General features: G+C 42.5%; 1 protein-coding gene across 1 annotated transcript in view; it reads right to left on the reverse strand.

The window, feature by feature from the left end:
- Fer1l6 (fer-1-like family member 6) overlaps window positions 1-22,782 on the reverse strand; it is a 119,638-nt gene that overhangs the window by 95,027 nt on the left and 1,829 nt on the right. The window contains exons 2-11 of the mRNA XM_013032223.1: window positions 21,627-21,747; window positions 18,853-18,907; window positions 18,401-18,532; window positions 15,925-15,987; window positions 12,147-12,225; window positions 10,859-11,015; window positions 9,141-9,327; window positions 6,938-7,130; window positions 4,466-4,818; window positions 706-814 (exon numbers count right to left, since the gene is read on the reverse strand). Coding sequence (XP_012887677.1) covers window positions 706-814; window positions 4,466-4,818; window positions 6,938-7,130; window positions 9,141-9,327; window positions 10,859-11,015; window positions 12,147-12,225; window positions 15,925-15,987; window positions 18,401-18,532; window positions 18,853-18,907; window positions 21,627-21,747 — 1,449 coding nt within the window. The remainder of the gene's footprint in view (window positions 1-705; window positions 815-4,465; window positions 4,819-6,937; window positions 7,131-9,140; window positions 9,328-10,858; window positions 11,016-12,146; window positions 12,226-15,924; window positions 15,988-18,400; window positions 18,533-18,852; window positions 18,908-21,626; window positions 21,748-22,782) is intronic.

Raw genomic sequence — 22,782 nt, forward strand, 5'->3', positions numbered from 1 at the left:
AGAAACATAGGTCCCATGGTTTCCCTTATTTGCAATAACTAGTATATGTGTGAGACAAGTAGAAAAGGTCAGATAAGTTGATGTTAGGCAAAATGAATCCAAAGATAAGGATTCAAATGTTTTTTCTTTCTTGCGATTGTTTCTAACATATTTATAAGATGATTTCTTTGTTGCTTTGTATATCCCTCCCCCATGGTATAACCCCTGTTTTCACTGTATTTGATGTTGGTATAATTTGTGGAAGGGAAGGGAAAAAACAAATTGTTTAAATAGGGATACAGGTGGACCCATTGCAACAATAAGATGTACAAGGCATTATGTTGAAAATGAACTTTACAACTTTGGCAGGGGTCGGGGAGATGGGAGGACAGGGATGGGAAGGGGAAACAAAGGAGGAGGCAACAATGCTTGATAAGAAATGTACTCATTACCTTGCTCATGTAATTGTAACTTCTCTGTACGGTATTTTCACAATTAAAAAAAACTTAAAACAAAAAAGAAACAACAACAACAAAAAGAAACAAAGACATGGGAAAATCAAGAGAACCTGGAGTGATAGAACCAGCCTGACTAGCCCAGGTCTCTACGAATCTATTTCTATACTGCTAACCTCTCTGGCCCCAATATATTATCAGTAGCATCATCTCATGTAGAGCCCCGAGTAGGCTATTAAAAAAAGAGGTAGGTGCCAAGCATTGTACTTACCGATAGAAACTTCAAAGCTAATGGGCTTGTCTCCAATCTTCCGGTCAATCATGGTAGCCTCAAAAAAGGCTCCAAAGAGTAAAAATTCTTCATATTTTTCTGGTATTATCTACAAAGAGTAAAACAATCATTGGACAAGATTGTGTCAACTGCTTAACAAAAATTTTTCTCCCCAGGAAATTAAATCAGTGATGCTGACCAGGTCCACCGTCATTTATAAGCATTTGAGTCCCTGTTCCAGTCATTGCTCTCTACTAATCAGACAGGCAGGAATCACAACCAACAAAAACATTCTGAATTTAGCGACTTGCATAGAATAATGCAGGCCCAACCTTGGCAGCTGTTACCTTAACATACAGAAAACACCTCCTCATGTCTCAAGGTGAATTTGATATGGGACTCTTTCTAAGATGCTCCTGACAAAATACAGGCAAGGGATGACCCTCCATTGACTATGCTTTTAGAAACAGAAAAATTTTTAAATGAAATACTGAAAGTCACAGCATTGTACTTTTACCTGTGAGGATAACTTTATGGCTTATATAGGGTGCTCATATATATGATCTAGTTTGTTCCTCTTCACAACTTTGAAACGTCAAAAATGAACCATTCTCATTTAAAAGATTATCAAAATGAGGGGATAGAAACCTGAAGTTGTCCAATAACTTTCATGAGTGCTATTTATGTATGTATGTATTTATTTATTTATGTGGTCAGTCATGGAGCTGGAACTCTGGGCCTGGACACTGTCCCTCAGCTCTTCAGCTCAAGGCTTGAGCTCTACCACTTGAGCTACAGTGTCATGTCCAGTTATCTGGTGGTTTATTAGAGATAAGAGTCTTACGGACTTTCCTGCATGGGCTGGCTTTGAACTGTGACCCTCAGATCTCAGCCTCCTGAGTAGCTAGGATTACATATACAAGCCAATAGTGCCCGGCATTTTCTTTTTAATCATAAGTGGTTTCTGGTGACCCAAAGTCAAAGATGACTTCCTAACATACTGAGCAAAGTCAGATCAAAGGGGAAGGGCTAGGCACACTTACATAGGCACCCATCAGTCAACCAATCATGTGCATCCATACTGTGGGGGCTGCTGGGAGGAAGGGGTGTACCCATCCTGTTTTTCTATTAGGATGGACCTTAGAGTTCATTTACTCTAGTCCATACCTTCTACCCCAATAAACTAAAGCTTGGAGAAACTAGGGGCTTCCCTGGCCACCCAGAAAGTTAAAGTCAATTTAATCTTCAGAATTAGTCTTTATGGAGTCAAGGAGTCTACAGTCTGGAAGATTGGATGATGACAGGCCACAGGACAAGATCAAGCTAAACCACAGTTATTCACCAATGACTCTTGGTGATATAGAACAGTTATTTTTATAGGCATTTGAGTCTTGCTCCAGCCTGAAATGCCACCATATTTCTGAGTGAAGATCATAAGTGATCTTTATATGGTCTGGGATTCCTGGTTTTATGATTGGATTTATTCTACCTTGCAGAAAAAGCAGTGGCTCTAAGGGAACAAAGCAATTGTGAGCCCGAGGATGGAGAGCCCCATTAGAACACGAGCCCAGCATGATGGCTCTCAGGATGGCTCTCAGAGGTCCATGGAGCCTCACATCATCACAACGGAGGCCGCTGAGGAGCTCTTGTAGTGCTGGAAAACCCAGGAACTGTTTCTACTGCCCATCAACCATTGGGCTGGGTGAGGCCACCACGCTTGAGTTTCATCGTGCTCTACCCACTAGCTATAAACCAGCTATTCACCTTCCCAAGGCTGGGTTTGCTCTCTGGCAGGAGTGTAGAAGCTACTAAGAACTGAAGGGAAGGGCCATCCTGGGAGCCAGAAAATGAAATGTTACCCACTACAGCTGACCATGGCTTTCCTCAACTCCCCAGTTGTAACTTCCCCCAGGGCGGACTGGAGACAAGGCATGTCCATTCTCTGGCTGTCCCTTTCCTTATCTGTGATGTAAGTCCTATCATTAATAGGGCCCACAGTGAGGAAAGGACAGAAACTATATCATTCATGGGAACACCTGGTAAATAACAGACTCACATAAACCCCGTAAGTAGTAATCATAAGTATTCAACAGCTTTGAATCAATGTTCTAAGCCATCAAAGGCCCAATTAAAATGGCTCTCCCTTCTGGATGCACGCCTTAAGCCGATTACTGTTAGTATTCACTAAACTCTCAGGGTTCTAGATGTAGTACTAAGAATTTGGCTATATTATCTTATGTGCTGCTCACAACTACACAAGGAGGAACGAGTTCTTATTATACCCCCCAGAAATGAGTGAGTTGATTGAGAAAGAGTCCAGTGAGAGATTGAGAGAACTTTCCAGTGTTATTAAACAAAGCTGGTATTTATTGAGCATTTATTATGTGAGTCTCTGTTCTGAACACTGCATATGTTATTCGTTAAATTCTCACCAAGCAACTATGAAGTAAGGATTATAAGAAATAAGTATATAAACAAGTTGTGGGGGGGAGTTGGGAGGTGAAAAACTGAGAGAGAATGAGGGAGAAGGTGACACTATTTAAAAGGCAATGTAATCATTCCCTGACTCAGGTAACCGTAACCCCTCTGCACATCACCTTTACAATAATTTTTTAAGAAAATAAATATAAAGAAATGAATCGGTTGCCCCAAATTTCAAACAGGGGCAATGCTTTTCTACATCCTGAGCAGTAACCACTGAGACAGACTGCCACAAATTGAATCTATCTGCTTTACTTGAGGACCAAGGTTTTACTTTTTATCTCTATTTTTATTTGGGGGGGGAACCAACATTTTAATCATTATTCTTCACTCATCTCAGGAAATATTATCACTAGTACCTTCTAATGGACTCATCACTTTCTACTTTTTGTTCCATTTTTCTGCCTAGCTTCCCACTCCTTCTATACCATAAACTCCATGGTGTTAGCCCTTTGGGTTTGTTGTTGTTGTTTAAGGAAGCTGCTTAGTGAGTATTTAAAGAATTTAAAAACAAAACATGTTTGTCAGGTTGCCTATTTCCTCTGTGAATTTGACACAAGGGAGATAAGCTTGTTTTGTGGTATTGGATTTGAACTCACAGCCCTGGGAGAGCAGCCCTCATCTCCCTCCCTGTTAACTTGAAAAACACTTTCAGAGGTAGAACTGGCTTGGTTGAGAGCGGGAATCTACTATTTAAGTACAAAAATCACCACCGCTAAGCTAAGCACTAAGGGAACGTGATTAGTTGGTGTGCATCTTGGAACTCTAGAACTCTTGCTCATAATACAGAAGTAGGCCAGGAAAGTGTGGCTGTCCTTCATCAGGGTTAAATGCTTCCTATAGTTGTGATTTCCTCTCAGATTTGAAGAAGGGACATAGGTTTCTCCAGTTCTTATATCCCCACTTGTCACCTACTCTATCTCTCTTCTTCTATGCCTTCACACTTCCAAAGCATACTCCAGACTAACACAGCTAAGTGAAATTAAGCACTGATCAATCTTGGTTAATTACCCTACAAATAACCCCTTCTAACACCCCCAGAGCACTTTTATGCCTTTTTCCTTGCGTTCCCATAGAATTCGTGCTTGGGGAGACTCTAAAGGAATTTATCAACAACCAGTGGCTATACTGTGTACAAGAAGGGATGGAACACAGGGCCGGGCCAACTCAGGGAGAATAAGACACACATAGGAACACAGAGTCAGGAGCCTATGGCAGACATTGTCTCTGCCCTGAGCTCCCATCAGGTCAGGTTCTGAGAAGCAGTGTGCAGACCTACCTCAGGAGGTACATCGAAAGATTCCACCTCCACTTCGGTTGAATGTGTCTTGTCTGAAGCCTGCTGGGGTTTCCCATCATTGGTTTTGTCAGCCTTGTCCTTACCGGGGCCTTTGGAAGATTTTGAGTCTTTGTTCTTAGAAGATAACTTCAACTCCTTCAAGGTCCTGGAGAATTTAGACTCCTGGGCCCCTCCTGAGAGGATTTCTACAGCAATTTCTACCAGGATTCTTCCCCTGAAGGACACACCTTCCCCAAAGCCTTCATTCAATTCCTGGAAGTCGTCCATCAGACTGTGGTTCCTGGGAGAGCCGTACAGGTTAATCCAGGCCGGGCCAAAGGTGGGGAGAAAGCCTAGGTAATCAGAAAGGTTGGTTTTGTAACTGTTGTTTCTACTTTATCACGTGTTTGCTTTAGGAAAATTTTAGCCATAGAACAAGCTAAAAAGAAAACCTACAAAATAGAAGGTTGTTGTTAGCTACACATCAGCTAATGGTCCAATATTCAAAATATAGGGAGAAGTTAAAAAAACTGAAACCCTCAAAAAATGAAGCCCTCAGAAAACCAACAACTGATAAATGGGTTAATGAGCTAAAGAGAGTCTTCTTAGAAGCAAAGATAGCCGGTAGACACATGAAGAAATGCTCGCCATTAAGAAGAGTGAGGGAAGGGGTGGGTAAGGGAGGAATGGACAAGAAAGTTGAAAGGGGTGACATGGTCAAGATGTATTCCTCAACTGCTTTGTTAAATGGCAACTCCTTTGTGCAACTACTTAAAGATAATTTTTAAAATGTAAAACAATGAAACAAATTAATAATAAAAACTTAAAATATACAGAAAAGGCAAAGAAAGTATGTCTAAGAATAACTGTCACCAAAGTAAAAATCTTGCTTAGTTTTCTCAAGTTCTTTTTTCTATGTATGTCTCCACTTTTTCCCATTTGTAGTGGCATTATAAAGACCAGTGTGTACCTCTCTGGCTTCATTTGCTCATTAAATATTCATTTGATAGCTCCTAACATGACTCAATATCTAGACATTAACCATAGAGTCCAGGAGAGAACCCATAGATAGAAACAATGAATAAATATTTACATTGTATACACCAACAAAGGGATACATCTTGTGCTAAAAGAACAAATAACAGACTGATGTAACATAGAGTAGACATAGCCAGTCAGAGAGACAGAGACACAGACAGAGAGGCAGAGACAGACAGAGAGAGATCATGACTGGGCAGAGACGGCCATAGAAAGGAACATGGAACTAGAGACTAGAGACTGAGAGGCAGAAGGATTTGGGGATTTTCACAATGATTTTAGTCTTTCCCTAAAATCTATGGCACTATTTTAAGGCTGTTTAAGTGAAGCTGTGATATAATTACATCTCTCAAGACCATTCTGCTGCTCTGTGAGGGGTCATAAGAATGAATATGAGGAAACTGGCTTCATGTCCACTTCGTCATCAATACTGAAGATGCTGTAGCTTGGAGCAGGGTAAGGAATCAGGGATGAAGAAAATGAATGTTCTGAGACATGTTCTAAACATCGATTTGAAAAAACCTGGAGATGATAACTTACTCCTATTTTTCTCTTCTCAGCATGGAGCATCCTAGAAAATTCAGTGTTAGTGTTACCATCCTTTTGGTAATATAATATTCTTTCTGCCAAGAAGTATAGCACGGTAGTCCTGAACACTGACTGCCTGAGTTCAAATCCCAGCTTTGGCATGTTCCTGTGGGTGGCATAAAAAATGCTTAAATCTCTATTCTTGGCAAACCTTCATCTGAGGGGGAAAAAAAACCTTCATCTGAGAATAATTATACTAACTCCATATCTATATGATGATATTTATGATATACATGTGTATTCTTGAGTGTTCATGCTTGTACATGCATATGTATAAGTATAATTTGTGTATTTAAATAAGTAAATGTATTAATTAGCATAGAGAAAGACTGCCTGGGAATTTCAAGAAGGCGGACTTACTGAGTTAGAGAATTACCATTTATTAATTGGGGCTTTACAAATAAAGAGCTATATACCAAGTGGGATCACTTTCCTTGCCCTCATCCTGCTGACTCAGTGGTCTAGCTAGGGCTCTTTGCTTGTTCACTGTCACCCTGATGCTCTTAAGCTCCAATTAGTGGTTGGGGACATAACTTTTAGGGGGCGGGACACTTACTCAAAATCTATCATAGCCAGTGATCCATACCAAAACACGTAGCAGGCTGGATTTTGCCTATGGACCTTTGTTTACAATATCTGACTTAATCCAAGATCATTTTTCAATGAAGAGCAGTGATCACATCCCCTGCCTCACAGATCCTGGCTCCATCCACTGTGGAAGCAAGCTGGACTACAGACCGCAGAGACATGGATGAGACCAACACAAGCATGTTGTAATCCTTAATGAGGAGGACACTAAAGCCATCATGGTGAGACTCTTTTCCAAGTGGGATATTGAGAGTCTACCTTTATCTCCATCCTGCTCATTAGAGATTTTCTTCAGGTCAATGTAGTGGGTTGCCAGTGCGACATCATTCATGCTGCCTTCATCCCACACCTGAATTTTCACCCTCCGACACAAGGGAGGAAACATTTCCTTGAAGACTATCTGTTCATTCCATACAGGATCGGCACAGTTTTTCTGCACTGTGGTTCTCCCCTAAAACACAACCAGAAGGATATAAGCTATGAAAGGAAGTTATTATGTAAAAAATAATTATTCTTCGAACCATCCAGAAATATAACTAAGTTGCCAAATGTAATGAGCCTCTTTCACCCTGACATCAATGGAAATCAATTGCACCCCATGAACATTACTAGTGAGATACTGTGATAAATGTTATGGGGGTACCTGGGACAAAGGTGAGTCACTGTCCTCAAAACGTTATAATCAGTACATTGGAGTTAAGTACATGCTATGAACAAGAGGTCTTCTACACAACTCGAAGACTGCAGCAAATATATTTGGCCCTGTGTGCCTTGGGCAAATTACTGCTCCAGCTTGGAACTCAATGTCCAGGCAAGGACCTGTATGACCTCCAAGGCCAACCAAAAGCAAAAACTATTTCAGCATTTTCTACACCTATCCCTCACAAAATGGTGGAGGGAGCCAGGGTAGGTATATATTTTGATGGAATAGACGCCATGTTGGTAAGCGAAGTAAGCCAGACCCAAAGAAACCTAGGTTTCATTGTTTCCCTCATTTGTAATAATTAGAATGTGCCTATAAATCAACAAGTAACTACAATGGATAGTAAAGACAAAAAATTACTATTAGACATGATAAACCAAACAGGACTCTAAACATTCACAAAGGGAGACCAAAGGAGGATATTCTTAGGAGAGGATCACAAGGGTTCATAGCTATATGCATAAGATCATATAAAATGATGCTTATTAAAATGAACTCCAAGAAATTTTACTTTTTGGGTTTTCCCCCTGTTTTCCTCTTCTGTGGCTGTTTTTTTTTAATTTCTGTACCTTTTGTCTTTTATGTAAGTTTATCGGTTTGGGGGAGGGTAAATGGAAGCACAGAAATGGTGGGACAAGGGGTGAACTAAAGCAGCAGTGATACTCACTGAACACTGTTGAAAATGAACTATACAACTTGTGGGGGAGGAGGGTTAGGAGGGAAAAAACTGGGAGAAAACAAGGGAAGAGGCGACAGTGTTCAAAAAGAAGCGTACTCATTACCTGACTTATGTAACTATAACTTCTTTGTAATCACCTTCACAATAAATTTTTTTTAAAAAAAAAAGCTTCCATGTTCCACCAGCCAGGACCAAGCTCTAAGCAAGTACCAGCCCTGATACATCCAATGGCTTCTGAGTAAGGAAAAGAAATGTCCAGGTTGATAAGTAGGACAAGGACGACTGGCACATTTTGAAACAGATTGGGAGGTGGTGCTAACTCTACCAGACTGGGTAAGGGCTCAAAGAAGTAGCCAGAGGTAAAAAGGATGTCTGTCTGCCTGGCTCATAAGCCAAAATCCATTTTTAGCTGCTTCTCAGTATCTCCAGTGAAGAATGAGTGAGATTAATCAAACCTCTCCTACTTCCCTTTCACCTGACTCCTTGTCTTCTGGTGAGATGCTTTCTTTCAAGTTACTGATTCATTTTTATGTCAATTTAGTTTCATTGTATTAAAATAGGTCCTGAATAAAAACCATGCATGGATAGTTCAGACCTATAACCCTAGCTACTTGGGAAGCTGAGATCTGGAAGAAGACAAGAAAGAAAACATCACAAGACCCTTTCTATTCCCATAACTTAGTATAGTGGCTGCACCTATCATCCTAAGCTATGTGGGAAGTTGGAATTAGGAGGATCAAGGTTCTAGACCTGCCTGGCTAGAAAAGTCCACAAGACTTCATTTCCATGGAGGAAAGTTGAACAAGGTGGTTTGTGCCTTTCATCCTAGCTCAAACAAGAAGCCTAGAGTAGCTGGGTAGTGACTTAGGGGTGACCCCAGGACCAGAAGCAAGACTCTATTCTAAAAATAACCAGTACAAAATAGGAATGGACGTGTGGCTCAGTGCTACTGCGCATGCTAGGGAATGTGAGGTCCAAGGTTCAAACCCCCAGTGTGACAAAATGTAAAAAGAGAAATTCCTAGATATAGAGCAGGACTCTGGCCCAGGGTTTTATTACTGGTGACAAGAGTTCCTTACCATTTGCCCAGCAAAGGAGACTTCCACAAAGGGGTCCACGAGGTCCTTACTGTCGCCCACAAATGCCTTAGTGACATTCGCCATGATGCTGGAGTTCATTTTGGGCAACCCTTCCGCCTTGTAGAGTCTCACATAGAATCTGGCCCAGGGTCTCTCGGATGGAAACCCTTGGGGTATCAGAAGGTTCCTGAGAGAGAAAAAAGAAACAAGACAATGCAAAGCGCTCAATGCTAAAACTAAAGAGGAAGGGTAGAAGCCTTTGAGGGAGGTGGGGGCAGAAAGGAAAAGCAAAAGACTGGGATTCATCACTAAAGGGACATTTCTTCCTCGTGTAAATGATACTAAAGGACATGAATAGAGTGAATGTAAATTCATTCAGGTCCTAAAATGATAGCATTTGAACAGACCCCTGCTCTATGCTTTTCAGTCTTCCCATGTCACAAACTTATTTCGATTTCTGTACCCTGTGACTTGTATATAAGTTGATCTGATTTGGGAAGAGGAAAAGGAAGCACAGAAATGGTGGGATAAAGGGCAAACAAATTCCGCGGGAAACTCACTAGATATTATGTTGGAAAGGAACTATACAACTTTGGGGGGAAGGGAAATTAGGAGGGGGAAAACTGGGAGAATGAGGGAGAGGGTGCCAATGTTCACAAGGAAATGTACTCATTACCTGCCTTATGTAATGTAACCCTCTGTACATCACCTTTACAACTTCTTAAAAAAGGAAATAAATAAGAGATTATGCTTATAAAAAGAGCGGGGGGCAGGGGGGAAGGGAAGGAGCTGGGAAGGTGACTCAGTAGTAGAGTGCTTGCCTTGCATTCATGAGGCCCTGGGTTCAATTCCTCAGCAGCATATAAGCAGAAAAAGCTGGAAGTGGTGCTGTGGCTCGAGTGGTAGAGTGCTAGCCTTGAGCTGAAGTGCTCAGGGACAGTGTGCCCAGGCCCAGAGGTCAGGCCCCACAACTGACAAGAAAGAAAGAAAGAAAGAAAGAAAGAAAGAAAGAAAGAAAGAAAGAAAGAAAGAAAGAAAGAAAGAAAGAAAGAAAGAAAGAAAGAAAGAGAAAGAAAGAAAGAAAGGAAGGAAGGAAGGAAGGAAGGAGGAAGGGAAGGACAAAAGAAAGAAAGAAGAGAGAGAAAAGAAAGAATGGAGAGAGAGAGAAAGAAAAGAAAGATCAGCTCTTCCAGTCAGATGGGTGCAGGTGGCTCACGCCTGTAATCCTAGCTACTCAGGAGGCTGAGATGTGAGGATCACAGTGTTTAGCCACTTTGGGCAGGAAAGTTCATGAGACTCTTGTCTCCAATTAACCACCAGAAAACCAGAAGTGGAGCTGTGGCTCAAGTGGTAAACCATTAGCATTGAGTGAAAAAGCTCAGGGACAGTGCCCAAGGCCCTGAGTTCAAGCCCCACAACCAAGGGGGGCGGGGGGAGGGGGAACTGCCACTAACAACAACAAAAAAGAAAAGCTCTTCTACAATGGATGGCTACAGGAACCCAGACTGTTCTTGGCCTAGAAGCTGAGCTCCCAAAGGCAAAGCACACCAATGAGAAGACACAGCCTGGTGTCTCTGACAGTGCATAATAATCCCAGGTGGACAAGAGTGACAGTGAAAGTTCTCCTGGACTGGTAAGGAAGGGGTGGGGCATGGAAAAAGAGACACACAAAGAGATGTATCATTTCCTTTGCAAGGCCCTGAATGGACCTGTCTCACTTTTCTATCTGCTCCTCAGCATCGGAGGTTTTGGGGTTAGTGTTCAAGATGTCGCCTTTCCCAGTCACACTGATGTCACACTTCAGGTAGCCCTTGGTGCCAGTCCTGATGTCACTGGGGTCTGTGAGCAGTGCCCACTTGTCACAGAACTGATGACCTGCAAAAAGCACCATGACAGCTCCTGTCATCCACAGATGGGCCAACGTTCCGATATTCTTCCCACACCCCAAGGCTCCATGCCCCTCCCACTGCTGCTAGCTCAGTTACTCCTCTCCCTTCCCCTTCTCCTTTGCTCCCCACCCCCATTCTATCTCTTTACCATGGTATCTGGAATACTTTCCACCTAGGGGACCAAGGAGGCAGGACTCTAGCTTTGACAGAAAAGAGGACGTGAACAGAGTAGAGAAGCCATGTGCTATTTGATCACAGGCCATAAATGGGTCTCCCAGATCTTGTTTGGCTTATCCTGTGAGCCAAAATGGCTTCCAGTGTCTAGACTTTCAGCGATCTCTAAAACACTCTTAGACCCAGCATGACTGGGCTCATTTCTATATGACAGCAAATGCTGAAAGGAGGCTAGGCAGTACCAGGGACCACCAGCTTCCTGCTCCATGGGCTCCCATTTAACACATAGTCACAGGTCAGTTATGACCCCACTGCGTGGGCTACTGGGGTAACCTGAGTTGAAAGAGTGGGAGACGTCCATGAAAAGTTCTGTTTTTGTTGTCAGTTTTGTTACTTATTAGCCCTTGATCTTGCCCAGTCTAAGTTTCATTTTCTTATAAATCAAGGATGATAATAAATACCGTGTCAATCCTTGATATGAACACACTAAGCCCTTTATATGTACCTATTCACTTAACTCTCCAAAAGCCTTATGGAGAAAATATTCACTTATTCTCATTTCTACAGATAAGGAAATAGGCACAGAGAAGTCAAATCTTTTATCTGAAGTTGCAAAGCTTGGAATTTGCATAGGGTTGAATTTGAATTCAAGCCTTCTGACTCTGACATCCATTGGTTAGGCTCTATCTTCTGTTGCCTGTCCTGCTCAGGCCTTATACACCAAATTCGACAGAATTTGCAATGAGAAGGAAAGTGCTCAGAAGTGGACATGGAAGATAATTCTATCACTAGCTTGTCAAACTTGAGGACAAGAGCCCTGTCTCTTCCAGCCTCATATAATTACTGAATGAATGGCTAATGGGTGAAGATGAATGAGGGAACTCTGGGTGCCATAAACCAAAGGAGAGTAAGAGCACGGGATGGGCAGGGGCTGCCTTCTTACCGGGTTGGTTGTACACGGTGCCCAGGTCTACTTTAAATGAGCCAATCAATATGCTTCCTATTAGCTTGTGGTGGAAGACCTGAGGAGAGAGACAGAGCAGCGAGTCCAGCTCATTTTTCTGTGAGGACAAGTTTGTGAAGTGGGAGGGGCTCACGAGTCATCTTCACCCTTATCTGGCTTTGGCCTTGTCCAGAGGGCAGTGGGGTTTGGTCATTAAATGATACCATCATAAAAGACCTTCAGGAACATCCCACCTGTACTTCCTCCTCCTTTCCCCCTAGCAGCTTCTCAACCAGTCCTCTATTGAAGGACATCGGACACTCACTGCCTGAGGGTTCCTCTAACCAATACCAACTCAGTATAAGCCACCCTCCCATACCCACCTATCCCTGCTGAAACTCTACTCACCTTCAGTTTCTAAAGCAAATGTCACCTCCTCCAATCAGTCTTCCCTGATCTCCCCAAATGAACCTCCCTTGCCTAAACTTGCAGACCACTGTGCTCACGACTTCAATAGAAACACCACAGATTGCCTTGAGATGTTGATGTCCAATAGAAGAAGGGAGGTAGCCACCACCAGTGCTTGAGTCCCCAGAGTCCCCAGCCTGGTAACAGCAGTCAGTCTGTTTGCTTATGTATTGCTTATTCCTTCAGTACTGCAGTTCGAACTGAGGGCCTCACACTTCACTAGGCAAGCATCTACCACTTGAATTATATCTCCAATCCTTTTTTTTGTTGTAGTTGTTGTTTTTCAAGTAAGGTCTCTAACTTTGGGCTGGTATTGAACCATGATCCTCCTATTTCCATCTCCTACACAGCTGGAGCCACAGGCCTGTGCCCCCACTGTGCTCCAGCTAGAGGAAATCCCAGAGAAGGTGGCAGAGCTGTCTGCTGCTAATCTGTAAGTTGCCTTGTTTGAGAAATAGCTGGAGACGCCGCAGTAGTTTGATCTTTAAACCCAGAAAAGAGAACAGGAGGGGTGGAGGGGTGTGTAGCATAAGAGGAATGGTAACTCAAACGCCCTCAGATCTTGGCAATTCTGCCTGCAGGAAAGAGGGTCAGGTCCTTCCGTGTGGCTTTCAAATAACAGAAGATTTCAGCTCAATATAGAAACAGGTTTTAATGACAGACAGAATTTCTCACCCAGGGAGTAGGATTTCCAGAGGTAGTGACCTTCCTCCCCAACACTGGAGATAACTGTCATGTCCTGGGAACTCCACATCATGGAGTAGGTAGCGAAGCACTGCTGTGTGGGCCAGAAGACAGACTAGGTAGCCTCTAAGCTGCCTTCTAACTATAAATCTATGGGTTCTTTGATCTCCAACCCACCACATGGCTTTGTTCATAATAGATGCTCAGTGCACATCACGGGAATTAGAACTCTCATCCAATGGTGGATGAATGGAAGGATTATATAGCTTTTAAATAGCTCCCTTTGGCAGAGGCAGTAAGAAAAGATAAACTCAACTGACCTCAAGACAGTACAGCCCTTCTCCTCTCTCTCTCTCTCTCTCTCTCTCTCTCTCTCTCTCTCTCTGGCCCAAATTTCCCAACAGTATTAAAGAACAGAGGGGAAGTAAGGACAGCTTGGCTCATATAGAGGAGCTATTTAAGGCCATGTACAAAACCCTCCCTCTGTCACCCACATGCTAATGGTGGTTAGAGTGAGTCTCAAAGGCCTGAGAAGTTGTCTCATGTTCTCTTCCTTGGACAAGGATCCTATGGGCAAGATGGAGTACAAAAAACTCAAATGAGCCTCCCATGAACACAGCAGGCCTCCTCGGGGCATCTGCCTCATGGCTGCCTGTCAGATGACCCTGGCACAGGGAAGCATGAGATGACCAGGCCTGTGGGGGCCTCTTATACCCACCCTGCCTCTGACCACTGACTGCCAGGCTATCCTGAGAGCATCTGCTCACAGCCCTCATTCCTCTCCAGTACTGAATTCTTCCTGAGCACACTGAGTTTCCTTTCATGAAGTTGCAGGGATAGGAGAGGATTGAACTCGGGTTATGTAAGCACTCCAGAGTAAGACCTACACCCCCAGTTCTTTTCACTTTAGTTTGTTTTTCAGTTAGAGTCTTTGTGCCTTTGCCCAGGATGACACCAGATTGTGATCCTCCTATCTCCACCTCCCAAGTAGCTGGGATTATAAGCATGAACCACCTACCTGACAGAAAAGCATTAAACAATCCCCTCCCAAGGGGATTTTCCCTCTCAAAATCTTTTATCTCTTTCCCTACAAGTTATTTAGGGACACCAGGCATTTTCTTCTTCCAAATTAAAGGCGCACAGGAGATGGGCCACACTAGTTTGATCATGTATCTAAAAATCCATACATCACCTCCATAGGTCTCACCCTTGCCTATGCTATGACATAAAGACCTAGTCAAGAACTTCATCCGTGAACCTCAGAAGCCTTGGAACCTGCTGTGGAGCTCCTTTTGCAAACAGGTGGCTGCCGTGTGTGGGCACAGCCCCAGGTCCCCAAAATACCTTCTGCACCAGTTGTCATCATGCCTGAAAGTCAGGCACTAAGAATACTTGGCCTTTGACTTTTCATTCCTTAAGAGTCACAGTCTTCAAGTGCTCCTGGGGAGTGTAACATCAGAACTCCACTAGGACCAATGCCAGGACACGGGGCTTTATTGTTGTGTTTCTGTGGTTACAGGCATCATGTCGTGTGTGTGTGTGTGTGTGTGTGTGTGTGTGTGTGTGTGTGTGTGTGTGTGTGTGTGTGTGTGTGTGGGTGATAGACACGAAGGCAAACCTGGAAGGAGATTTCTAACAAGTGTTGTTATCCTCACAAGTCCATCTAGAGTTCTTTAACTCTCCACAGTCTCACTGACACATAAACCAGTTCTGTTCTTGCAGACACCACTCATTTTTTCCCTCAAGCATTCCCCGACATGCTCCAGGCACACTCAGCCTCAGCCTCGCATTCTGCCCATGGGAGATGTGGTCATCACTGAGACTGGGGAGATAGATACCGTTGCTCATCTTCCACTGGTAGTGTGTATATTGCTCCCATTTGGCCTCTCTCTCTCTCTCTCTCTTTTAAACAAGGACAGCTTCAGTATGGAAGGTTTTCCTTCTCACTTCAGTAGAGGGGACACAGATAAGCACCAGGCTGACCGTGGTAACTCTATCCTTTTCAGTCTTAGTCTGTGGGGTAAGCAAGTCCCCTCCCTGGTGGGCCTCAGAAAGGGTGTATGTAGCAGACCTAATGGTCTCTGGGTAAGTCTTGAGGTCCATACTTAGAGGCAATATTTAAGAATCTCAATGGCTACCCCTTGCTCCAAATCTCTGATCCAGCATCCTCACTGATGAGACTAACACAGTTGGTTCCTTCCTGATTTTTATTCCCAATTCTCTATCATCAACTAGGAGTGAAAGGGCTGTGATTAATGATCATTACAGTGAATATCATCCTAACAGGAAAACATTTCACACTTACTTGGTTAAAAAAAAAATCAACCCCAAATGACAATCCATTGAGACGTCATGTGAAGCATGTATTTTACATTCCAACATACAATTAGTAGTGATTGTATTGTTGATTCCTTCCAGCTTGCTTCCAAGAAGCACAGATTTTAGCGAGATGGTTTCATGTCCCAAACTCCTCTGCACTGGGATATCTCAAGTTTTGCTTCAAATACACCAACTCCCAACCATACCACCCTCTCAGATCTACTCACTCCTATGCATGCTGAGCAGTCCTACAAAGTCCGCAGTGCCAACTCCTTCCCATGGCCATCACCACCCATGGTATACTTACGGAGATTTTGATGATCTTGTCAAAAAGATGCACTTGAGGCCCAATGAAGTCGAAGACAAAGTACTGTAAAACATCAAGTTCACCTTGGCTTGCATCTAAGAGCTTAGTTAGGTTTGCTTTGTTCTAGCCAACTAACAGCATAGTGCCCTATAGCCTGAGTATATCAGCAATTGAGTAGCTACCTCCTATTAAAGTTCATTTACATTGTTTTCAGTGCTAATTTGTTAAGTCTGAAAAGGAGGAATGCTATCAATACCTTTCCATGGGCTATATGTATTCCTGTGCCACTAAATGAGACATGCAAAGTGAGATTTCTGAATTATGGATATGTAAAATTTTAATACAGTATTAACGTTTCTTTCAAAAAGAGCTAGGCTGTTTTAGAACCCCACCACAGTCTAATTTCTTTACTTCCTTACCAACTCTTGATATTGTTAATTCTTTTCATTTGTATGCTTACAATGATGGCTAAAAATAGTATTTTGGTGTGATTTTAATTTACGGTGCAGTTGACTGGAATCCGAATTTCTCAAAAAATTTCAGGCACCCTGTGAAATTACCATGATTGGATAGGGAGAGAGAGGACAAAAATAAATTATGGATATTGATGATTTTTTAATATTAGAAAAGTGGTTGATGGGGCTGGGAAGGTGGCTCAGTGGTATAGCGCTTGCCTTGCATGCATGAAGCCCTGGGTTTGATTCCTCAGCACCACATAAGCAAAAAGAAAAAAAGCCAGAAGTGGTGCTATGGCTCAAGTGGTAGAGCGCTAGCCTTGAGCTGAAGAGCTGAGGGACAGCGCCCAGGCCCAGAGTTCAGGCCTCACGACCGAACCCCCCCCCAAAAAATGTTATGGTCAAAGCTGTGACAAATGTCCCAATTTCATCTATGACTTTACTTGATTTCTTATTGACTATGCATTTGTGTTTAGTTTAATAACATTTAGACCCAGTACTTGTATGCATAATTATAATTAATGAATCCATATGGCTTTGCTGTCTTAGAGTGTTTTCACACATAATCTCATATCACACTCAAGTCAAAAGATGTTTTGGAGTGAGAGTGGATCAGGAAAGGGAAAACTATCACATTTTCACAGGTCAGAGGCAGAAATGATAAAGAGGAAAGGAATTAATAGCTCAAATGGGATTTGAGTATTTCCCACTGATGCCATTACCCATGCTCTCTCTGCCTTCCTTTTTAATTACCATTCCCATTAGGACAAGAATTAAGAGTCTGCAACATTTCCTGAGAACTCATAATGTCAAAGCACCTACAGGAAAAAGCACTCAGAGTATAAATGATGATCTCTTTGAAGAGCAATTAGGTAATATCAAAATTTTAAATGCACATACCTGGTGCCCCAAGTATGCTATAGAAATAGTAGTAGTAGTAGCTGCCAAAGGCTGAACAAATATAATATTATTCATCAAGGAGAAACTGATTGGCTTAGAAAAGTATAGTCCATCGAAGCAAAGGAAAATTCTGCAGCCATGTAGGAAAAGTGATTCCAACTGAATGATCAGCTGTGTCCTCATCTATAAGAGCACTATTTTATGAAAATAATAAGGTCTGAAACAGCATTTATGGAATGCTACTGTTTAGATACAAGATTTACTTGCATTCCTATACATACCAGAACATCTCTGGAAGACCCTCACAAATGCCTGTGAAAAAGACTCCAGTTCATAGAGTCTGGGGGATTAAGGGCCAAAAATCAGAGGAAACAAATGCTTTTACTACATATCATTTTGTGTTCTGTCATTTTTAACTACATAATATTTTTATTAAAAAAGAGGATTATGTTTGTAATACTAGTTACTCAGGAGGCTGAGATTTGAGGATCTTGGTTCAAAGCCAAGAAAGTTGGAAAGAAAGTTTGTGAGATTCTTATCTCCAATAATCTACCAACAAAGCTGGAAATGAAGCTGTGGCTCAAGTGATAGAGTGCTAGCTTTGAGCACAAAAGCTCAGAGACAGCAGCCAGGCCCAGAGTTCAAGCCCCAAGATTTAGTGTGTTAAATATTTTAAAGTTTTCCCCTATGAAGTTTTTCTTTACAATTTCCATGCAGCTTAGAAAAATACAACATTTTGCTTTCTAACAAAGCAAACCTATTTTGAAATCAATCATTAAATTTCTCATGTCTCTGTCATAAAATAGAATGTGTGTCTCTTCACTAATAATGTTTTGGAACACTAATAATCCCAACAACTATTTTGACCATAGATGATAAGGAACTTACAAAAACACAATGGATCTACTGGAGGTTATCATTTTTAAATCACAAAGAATTCCTTACCTTTTCATGATCTTTTTGTTTAAAAAAATTATGTACTCTGTTTGTAAGCAAGCTCAAAAGTTTGTCGTGAACTTAGAGGAGGGACTGTAAAGGAATGTAGGGGCATAGTTTTCTATTTGACTGAAGAAAGGATGACAGTGAAGAAAATGTTGTGGGGGAGGATGTTGGTGACTTACTTCATTGTAAAATGGGCTGTTTGTTCCTTCTTTCACGGTGCTTTGCTTCTTCTCATCCCCGATCTCAATGATTACAACTGGGTCAATGTTTTCACCCACCAGCTGCCGTGCCTCAATGATGGTTATGGAGATCTACAAGACAAAAGGAGCATTGGTGCTGTTCTGCACAGCAGGCTCTTTGCTCACCTAGGGAGAAGTGGGGGCGGGAAGACCCAATCAATGAAGGAGGATGAGTGAAAATTGCCAATCAATGGGGAGACTGGGCAGGAAGAGCCAATCAATGGGGAGCAATTAATGGGGAGGCTGGGCGGGAAGAGCCAATTAATGGGGAGGCTGGGCAGGGAGAGCTAATCAATGGAGGAGCCTGGGTGAAAAGAGCTAATCAATGGGGGAGGCTGGATGGGAAAAACCAATCAATAAGGGGGACTGAGTGGGAAGAACCAATCACTTACTTGATAGTTTTGGGATTTGACCTCCCCATCATGGATCTTAGTCAAAAGTTTTGATCTATTAACAAAAAGTATAATGCATTTGTTTCATCCAATAGAACATACTTTAGGTCTATAAGCCATGGTAATATTTCCCCAAATATTTTAAGTATATTCATTCACATTGTATTGTATGTTGTCTCTACATCTCTGGGGAGATAAACATAAGTTGCAGTGACTTAGCCTCTCTATGACTCAGTTTCCCCATGCTAAATGGAGCTCATTACTGCATTTAGCATATGAAGTGATTGCTAGAATTAAATGATATGTTAGCATTATTAACCCAGTATCTGGTACAAATAAATGTTGGAACTTTCTGTAACTAACATTACCCATAGTATTTACAATTATTTACTGAAGCAGAAACTGATATGCTTTAGAAAGTCAGAGGCAGAGCTGGGTCAGAACAGAGTCTCCCAATTTCCAGCCTGATTGTAACTCTGGACCACTTCACCATTTCTAGTAGATGAAATAATTCTGAGTTTTATGATTGCCTTTGAAAGGACTGGTAAAGGAGAAAATTGGAAGAAGTGACCAAAATGTCTATCTCATAGAAAGTTCACATTTTAGGAGATTTCATTTATCTAGACTGTCATAGGTAATTGAAAACAGATGTGTAACACCTGACACTGACAGATTGTATCACAGTGGAAAGATTTGAAGAATCCTCGTTACAGAAGCACCGATGGGTAGGAACTGAACTGAGCCTGAGTTGCTATTGAACTATATTCTCTTGGTCAGTGATACCATCTTGCATTTGATTTAATTTCATTTCTGCTGCATATAATTGAGTCCAGTAAAGAAAACATAGTAAATCTCAAGACTTTGGGGTGAGACTGATCTGGAGTGCAACTGTTCTCCTGTTTTGTACTTAAGGGTTAATTTCCTTATCCGAATGCAGAAATCATAATTCCCATTGCATATGGTTAGTCTGATGGCTACAGGAGATCATGTATTAAGAATTATTTTTATCAATAAAATGGTAGACTCATGCTGACCACCACATGAAGCCTAGTACTAGGCTTAATTAAAAGGAAAACAAAGGGCTGGTAATGTGGCTTAGTGGTAGAGTGCCTGCCTGGCATGCGTGAAGCCCTGGGTTCAATTCCTCAGTACCACGTAAACAGAAAAAGCCAGAAGTGGTGCTGTGTGGCTCAAGTGGTAGAGCACTAACCTTGAGCCCAGAGAGGCTCTGGGATAGAGCCTAGACCTTGAGTTCAAGCCCCAGGACTGGAAAAAAAAAAAAAAACCAAAGATGAATAAGCCATCCATTTGCCTTTGTAGAGCTAATAATCTAGCCAGAAAGAGAGGACCAAGGCATACAAGGAGAACAAGTATGTAAGTACTCATGCATGAAATGTGACAGAAGAACTGTAAAGAAGACATTCCTAAGGATTCAGTAAGCTACAATGACTCAGCAACAGGTGTCAGGATGAGCCGCACATGGATGGGTAAATAGAATTCCAACTACTAAAGAATATCCTGACCAAAGAAGATGAAGGCTACGAATCCTTACTTGTCTTTCTCCATTCAGTGTTGTCTCTTGATAAGGTAAATGCCAAGGGACATCTTTAAAGACATCAAAGAATGATCATGGTCTCCAGGCAGAGGCTATCGGGAGGGCTGATGCCTGTCGGGGTATCATGTTGAGGGACGTAGACGTTGAGGGACGTAGACGTTGAGGGACGTAGCCGTGGCAGTGAGTTGTGTACAGAAGTTTCATGACCTAAGTGTCACCTCTGAGCTATCACCTTCTCTGATTTCCACCTGACTCCCACTCCTCTCTTTCCCCTCTGATAAACAACTATGTTATCACAGCTAACAAACAACAGTTCAGGAAGTACCCATCTGCTTCACTGATCAATATAATTCTAAGTGTGAAATGAAGGTCTTGATGAGTGATCATAAGAAATGGGCATAAACAAGCATGGCAGACTGAAAGCACCAGTAGCACCAATAGTTGACTTCTCTGTGCATAAGCTTGCTGCCCTGCATCTTGTAGTCTTCTCCCACTCTGACATGGACTGACCTTCTACCGTTCATTGGCCAGTACTAAGCATGAGTCCAAGTATAGGCCTATAACTTCTTAGAACCCTGCCATTGTCATCATTACTATAAAGTGTGGTACCAGGGCACAGTGTCCTAGCCAACGTAATATTAGACTAACCCCAAACTACAATGACCAGGGTTGACAACTGACCGCAGACCTGTGAATGACACAGCTCATAATGCTCTGGGGACAGTTGAAACTATCCATCTGGCCTGCAGACTCAAGAACAAAATTAAGGCTTCCTATATTAAGCCACTAATTGGGGAATTCTTTTGTACTCATCAATAGTTAACTGATACAGCATGCAGGAGGCCAATTCATTTCGGTTGTATTTGTGGGTCGTGTGAGAACTACATTCTCAGCTGGGGCAAACATGAAGCTATGAGAAATTAAAGAGAGGGAAAGGGGTAGCTCCTGAATCTGTCTTCTGATCTGGCTGCAATTCCTGAACTCTGAGGGACATTTAAAAATCTGAACTTGCTAGAGCTGGAACTGTGGCTTGCTAAAGACTGGCTGGTATCAAGAGGCCAGCAATCAGAAAGAAAACTGAGTAGATACAGAATTCTTGTCCTCCTGCCTCAAACTCTGGCTCTCTGTGGACTGGGCAGGTTGTCCTTCCGGGTCTCCCAGAGCTGAGCTTGGAGGCAATGCTCAGAGAATGCACTGACCGCCCTCATGGCTCCTATACCTTCTCTTTGGAGGAGCCGAGGATGCAGGAGTAAGAACAGCATCATCATGAATCAAGTCTCCTCCTGGTCCTTCCCGATGAGAGGGTCCCTCCTGGGGCTCTTCTGCTTCACTCTGACCATCTAGGAGAGCAAACCAAAACAGACAACCCCGTCAGATGATGGGAGGGTGGGAGCTCAAGCCTCCATGCTCTGTGCAGGTACCTGGAAGGTCAGGGTGACCGCAAGACTTTTCTCTGCTATGGTTAAATTGAACGTATTATTGGCAGAAAGCCAGAAACATGCCTTGATTTTTCTAACCTACCTGCTTCAAAAAGAGAAAAAGAGCAGGCCTATGTGGCTTGTCTTACAGAAAGAAGACTGGGTTATCCACAGAGGTACTTTTGTGTGTGGCACTTGTGTTTGGGAGGCTCCCACAGGGCCAGTCCCTCCCAGCAGGATGGCAGGTATTTAACTTCCAGGAGAGGCAGATTCCCCTCTGCCCTGTTTGCTTTGTGGGCTGAGGAATGTAATCAGGAACCACAGCCTCCAGATCCTCAGAAACGCCTGTAGTCCACAGCTCTAATCTCCACCAGCTCCCAATGAGGCTGCCCACTAGAGGATGCTCCCAAGGACCAGAAAGCCTAGACTCCTCAGTAAAACTTCTCTACTTATCAGCTACATAACTTGGAGCAAGCCACTCACCCTCTCTGAACCTCTGTTGTAAAATAAGGATATATATATAGAGAGAGATAGATATATAGATATATATATAGATATCTATATATATATATATGGATCAGGTCAAATAACAAGCATCCGAGACTTATTAAATATGTCACAAGTATCATTTTTCATAGGGTACTCTAAGGAAAGAACAGCATAGTCAGCCTTGTGTCATCAAGATCTAAGTTCAAGGACAACAAGAAAGACCCAAAGTCTTTTCCATCTACTCCCTGAGGCCATCATGTTGAAATAAAGGGCAAGTATTCCTATTAAGCCGTAAGTCTCACTCCTACTAAAAATGTAACATATCCCCTTTCTACCCAAGAGGAATTTTTAATAATTATTATCAACATCTCAGTGCTTGCAGACTTTTCTCTGTAAGAAAAGGTCTACCAGGCCTGGTGTCAGTGGCTCACATTTGTAATCCTAGCTACTCAGGAGGCTGAGACTTGA

This window comes from Dipodomys ordii, unplaced genomic scaffold (assembly GCF_000151885.1).
Source record: "Dipodomys ordii isolate 6190 unplaced genomic scaffold, Dord_2.0 Scaffold151, whole genome shotgun sequence".
NCBI classification, from domain to species: Eukaryota; Metazoa; Chordata; class Mammalia; order Rodentia; family Heteromyidae; genus Dipodomys; species Dipodomys ordii.